The sequence below is a fragment of the Aplysia californica genome, unplaced genomic scaffold (assembly GCF_000002075.1).
Source record: "Aplysia californica isolate F4 #8 unplaced genomic scaffold, AplCal3.0 scaffold00571, whole genome shotgun sequence".
Lineage (NCBI taxonomy): Eukaryota > Metazoa > Mollusca > Gastropoda > Aplysiida > Aplysiidae > Aplysia > Aplysia californica.
Genome location: NW_004797841.1, coordinates 57,152 through 62,838, shown reverse-complemented (window position 1 = coordinate 62,838; position 5,687 = coordinate 57,152). Strand labels below are relative to the sequence as shown.

At 37.3% G+C, this 5,687-nt stretch overlaps 1 protein-coding gene across 1 annotated transcript in view; it reads left to right on the top strand.

Moving 5' to 3' along the window:
* LOC101849723 (kinesin-like protein KIF28P) overlaps nucleotides 1-5,687 on the top strand; it is a gene marked incomplete in the record, with an annotated part of 45,672 nt that overhangs the window by 34,157 nt on the left and 5,828 nt on the right. Inside the window, 4 exon segments of the mRNA XM_013087305.2 lie at nucleotides 805-939; nucleotides 1,312-1,395; nucleotides 2,527-2,589; nucleotides 4,445-4,591. Of these exon segments, the coding sequence (XP_012942759.1) occupies nucleotides 805-939; nucleotides 1,312-1,395; nucleotides 2,527-2,589; nucleotides 4,445-4,591 (429 nt within the window).

The following is a 5,687-nucleotide window of genomic DNA, read 5'->3' as shown; positions in this document are numbered from 1 at the left end:
GGGGGAAATGTGGTCAGTAGGGGGGACCTGTGTTTTTAAATGGATATAAAAGGTTCCGAGGCAAAAAAAAAAAAAATTAGAAAGAAATTGCCCAACGATCAGAAAAAAGCCTATTTCTTTGATTTCATGATTTTGATGAGTGCCTGATTTCACCATGATGCCTCACATTTGACTTATTGATAAATGTCAAATTCCCCAAATCTGTGTTGGTCATTTGATTTATTTTATGTATTGATAAATGTCAAATCTCTTAGTGTTAGATTTAGTGTGAGTTTACGACACTTGCAGCGCAATTAGTCATAATATGAGTGTCAGATCTCCATTGATAATTTGATTTATTGACAAAGTAATTGTCAGATCTCCATTGGTAGTTTGATTTATTCACGACATTATTGTCAGATTTCCTTTTGTAATTTGATGAATTGACAACAAAATTGTCTTATTTCCCTTGGTAATTTGATTTATTAACAAAGTAATTGTCAGATCTCCATTGATAATTTGATTTATTGACAAAGTAATCATCAGATCTCCATTGGTAATTTGATTTATTGACAAAGTAATTGTCAGATCTCCCTTAGTAATTTGTTTTATTGATGACAATGTCCATTCTCCATTGGTAGTTTGATTTATTGACAAAGTTATCATCCAATCTCCATTGGTAGTTTGATTTATTGACAACATAAATTTGTCAGATTTCCGTTGCCATGGTAAATTGATTTATTCCCAAAGTAATCATCAGATCCCCATTGGTAATTTGATTTACTGACGACATAATCCTCCAATCTCCGTCGGTCGTTCAATCAGGTGATGATCCGCGTGATCAACCTGGAGACGAAGCACGAGTGGGTGTGGCCCAGGGAGAAGTTCCTCAACCGCAAGTTTGTCATGCAGGAGATGTACCAGAACTACATGGACGGAGAGGAGTGGAACCTGCCCAAGGTAGACGGGAGGGGGAGGAGGAGGAGAAGAGGCCCACATTTTCAAGAAGATTAGTTGTCATTTCAGAAAGGAAAATACCACCTTATTTGCGAAAACTTTATATTTCCTCATTCAGTAGAGTCTGCTTAACTGAAATCTGCGGGACTGCTGGATTTTGAAAAGTTTTCCCCTGATATTGGTTTAAAGAGGTTGCTAAAAGAAAAGAAAAAATTAGAAATTTCATTTTCATTCAGTTTACGGTTGTTTTTTGGATTAATCTTTTTTTATTTAAGCAGAATCCACCGTAATTTATAACTTTCCTAGACAATTTTAGTCCATGATAATCAAGTTGTAGTGTCCTTTTTGCAAATAAATAAAATTCTGTCTCTCCAGGAAAAAGACCCGTTTGACGAAGACTACAACACAGAGTTCCACATTGGCAGTGTCAAGTTGTGGCTGCAGTCTATGGCTTACATGGTGAGGTTTCCAACTCCCGGGGTGATGGCAGTCATTCGAAATTATTTTTTTGCATTCCAGAAATAATATGAGTAACATATAAAATAATCAGTAATAAATTACACTTTTTATTTGTCTCAGAAAGGCACTTTGGTTTACTATGGCAAACATACTTAATATACATACTTAAATACGTAATTATGAATACGTACATACAGAACTACATGCATAAATACATACGTAAATACACAATATTACACAAATACATAACAGTTTACAACCATGCCACTGTCGGTCTCCACCGTGCAGCGCCCGGTATTTTGAGCTACAGTTGTCGTGTCTTGCTAAAGAACACACCCCAGTTATCACCCTTCTGATCCCCATGTCTTTACATTTTATCAGTTTTCCCTGTTCAATAAAAAATATGAGCAACATATCTTTATTTAACAACATGTCTAATGTATCATTTCTTTGCTGTTAAAAAACGTGTTTAAAGTATCTTTTTTTCTTCGTTGTAAAAAAACAAAACAAACATAGTAACACATGTGGAAGCTAACTTCTTGGATTCGAGCCCAATGGAAATTGATACAACACGCTTATAAGTGAAGTTTTTAAAATTTATAAGCATGAAATAATAAAAGGCATATTATACTCAATGAATACGGTAAACGATGGAAAATCTACAAGTTTGACAGTAGTCTCGATTTTTGGCCAATATATATCGATTTGTGAATTGTGAGAAGTAACTCATTTTGTCGGCACGCCTCCCATATCATTTTATCAATTTTCCCCTTTCAATAAAAATATGAACAACATATCTTTTTTTAACAACATGTCTAATGTATCATTTCTTTGCTGTTAAGAAATGTTACCAATGTATCTTTTTTTCTTCGCTGTTAAAAAAAAAACCATGAGTAACACATATCATTTTATCAATTTTCCCCTTTCAATTTAAAAAACGTTAACAATGTTGTTTTTTTTCTTCGCTGTTAAAAAAACAACATGAGTAACACATATCATTTTATCAATTTTCCCCTTTCAATTAAAAAAATGTTAACAATGTATTTTTTTTTCTTCGCTGTAAAAAAACCCAATAATAAAACATGAGTAACATCATTCATGGCTGTTGTCCTTTCTCCACAAAACTTTCAGATTGAGTCCAAGGAGCAGCTGGAGATCTCTGACTTCAGAGGAGAAGACGTGGGCCTCTTGAACGTGAGTCGAAGCGGGGAAACTGTAGCTTTCGGTGTACAGTTTTAGATTTAGTTTTAGTGAGAGTTTTATGGCACTAGCAAAACAATTAGGTCTTTAAAAGTGCCGAAGAAAAGGTGTGTTGTTACAAGAGAGTAACATACACAGAAAAGGAGGAGGGGAGAGATAAGGACGATAGATGTTTGTTTTGATAGGAAAGAAGGAGCAAACCACACCAGAACACCCGCCAACCACCCAGTGGTTCAGAGTTATGATTAATTTACTTTTATAAGTCGTAAGTCTATCTCCTGCTTTGTCGAGGCAAGTTAAGTTCAAAATAGTAGTTGTTAGTACTTCAGCATAATATTATATAGAAGATGAGATTTCAAGCTACAATAAAGCATGCATCATCCACCAAAACGTTCAGAAAAAAATGAAGATTTGATTATCTCTATATATTAGATTATATTTGTTCAAGTTGGTCACTTTGGTCCCCTAAAACTTCCGAACCATTTAACTTTTTGAATTCGAAAAAAATTCCGGTGGTTCAGAATCCGTTTAAAGGGTGCACAGTTATATTAAGGAGTCTGGAGTCACTGTACTTTAATTTTTATAGTTTTTTTTATTAGTTTCGTTTAAATCAAATCTTGGGAAAGTCATTCCTCTAAGACGTCATTGTAAACAATTGAGGTTTCCGTTCACAAGCAGTGCACACTGTTTCCACAATGACTCGATGATCAATTCTTTTGAGTCTGTCTGCTTCTCTTTTCATTTATCTTGCCTGTTGTCACAACATTCTCCAATGCGTCTTTCCGCTTTGTGTGTCCTTTGAAATTTGCCTGTTGCTTTATTTATGTCGCGACGTGGTGGAATCAGGCACTCATCAATTTTGAGGCTTTGGAGTTATTGGTATCATCTTAGAAATGCCTTGCATTTGATGAAAACAATATCCTTTTATCTTGAATAGAAGTCGAGATATTTATTGTGAATGAAGGAGGTTGAGGTCACTTGGCTTCAGAGGTAAAATTAGTGAGAAAATGGCAGCCAAACATGAGTTATCTCCTTAACTTGAGAGTCCTTACCACTTGCCAACTGAACATTTACATTTTTCGTGCCTTTAATCAATGTTTTTCATTAAAATTCACACGAATGTGTTCTTTAATGGGCATGAAAGGTGTTGAGCCAAAAAAAAAAAATTTGATAAAAATTCACAAACCTACAGAAAATTTTATCGTGGATGGCAGCTTGCATTTTATTTTATGCTTCCCAGGAAGTTGAGATTGTTTCAGAATGCTATCCGGTCTGTGTGGGTAATAATATTATGTAAGACATGCTGACAAAACGAGTTACTTCTCATAATTCGCAAATCAATATATTGGCCAAAAATCGACAAAGGGGCCAAATTTATAGATTTTCTGTCGATGCCATATTCATTAAGTATAACATGCTGTTTATTATTTCATACTTATAAATTGTAAAAACTTCACTTATAAGCGTGTTGTATTTTATTTCCATAGGGCTCGAATCCTAGAAGTAACTCATTTTGTCAGCACACTTCACTTTTATAGATTTTAAGGTGCATAGAGTTTGTTACTGAGCTGGAATTTATGCTCTACAATTGTGATGTCAGGGGACATGACTCTTGTTATTATTATGGGACAGTATAATTAGGGGAGGGACGCGCCCTTGGGTCACGTGACATTGAGAGGCGCGAGATATGCGGTTACATGTCTGATAGACACTCAGTGAGAGTCAGTCGAGCAAAGATCGGTGAGAAGACAGCTTAGATCCTAGACGGGGGCCCCTGAAAGACCCAGACTCAATAGGACCACCAGGTAACTTTACATACAATTAATGCTATTTCTCATCCTGCCCCCAGGTGGAGCTGTGCCCGTGCGACCCCAAGGGCAAGGAATACACGGAGAAGGACGACAAGTTTGTGGAGGATCCACAGAAGCTGGTTGGTCAAGCGGTCAACTTTGTGCTCAAGATCACCAGTGCCCGGGGTTTGCCGGCCAGGTTCACTGTAAGACTTGACTTTTTTGGGGGGGTTTGTGTGTGTATGGGGCGGGGGGAGTGTGTGTGTGCGTGTAAGAGGGGGTGGAGTGTATGTGTGTGTGTGTGTTACTGTGCATTAAGACCCTAGATCCGTGTCTGTCTGTCCGCGTCTTTCCTTCATCCGGACTGACCAGTTTTATTCTTAGATTGTACGTCACTTGCATGACCCAAGTACCGGGTCGTACCCATCATAGGGGAGTTGACATCCATTCGTCTAGTTTGGTTGGCAAGGGCCATGAAATTACTTCTGTTGAGTCTGGTGTTTGGGGCAGGTCCAGCCGAGCTTAATTTTTCCAAACACAGTTTTTGCTAAAATAAAGGGATGAATCTGATATATCATTCATTCTCCTGGTCAAATCTTGATTGGAAAAAATACTTAATATACATGTAGGCCCCAGAGTTTTACCTTAGTTCGTCAATTCAGGAGAAATTACAAAAATAGACCAGTGACGTGCCCTCAGTTTGCCCCAGATGAAAAAGACACTTTAACGAATATGAACGTGTGGTGTGGAATGAACTCAATGACCCAAGTCAGCTACCGTCCATCCGTTTAATGGACAGCCGAAAAGATGTGGGTCTTTTGTCTGAATGCGCCTTTATTGAGTGTCATTGGTAGTCTAGTGGTAAAACTTCCTTGACTCATAATCGAAAGGTTGCAAGTTTGGGGGTTCGAGCCTCAATTCGGCCCTATATGTTCTAAAGAAAGGCACTTCACACAAATTTTCCTCACTTCACTGAGGTAGGAATGGGTACCCGGCCATAGACAGCAAACCATCTTGGCAGTGTTTTAGTGCCTGTAAAATGGGAGCTTACTCTGGATGCTTCCCAAGAAGTTGAGATTCTTTCAGAATGCTTTCAGGTCTGCTGGGGTAATAGTATAGTTTGTATAGTGCTCAGAGCTTACGCAATATAAATGCTTTTTTCTTTTTCTTCTTCTTCTCCTTCTTCTTCTTCTCCGTCTTCTTCTTCTCCTTCTTCTTCTTGGTGTTGCTGTTGAGAATGTGGCAGTTGTGGTATTTCTATACATGTATAACTCTACATCTATATATATATTTTATATATAT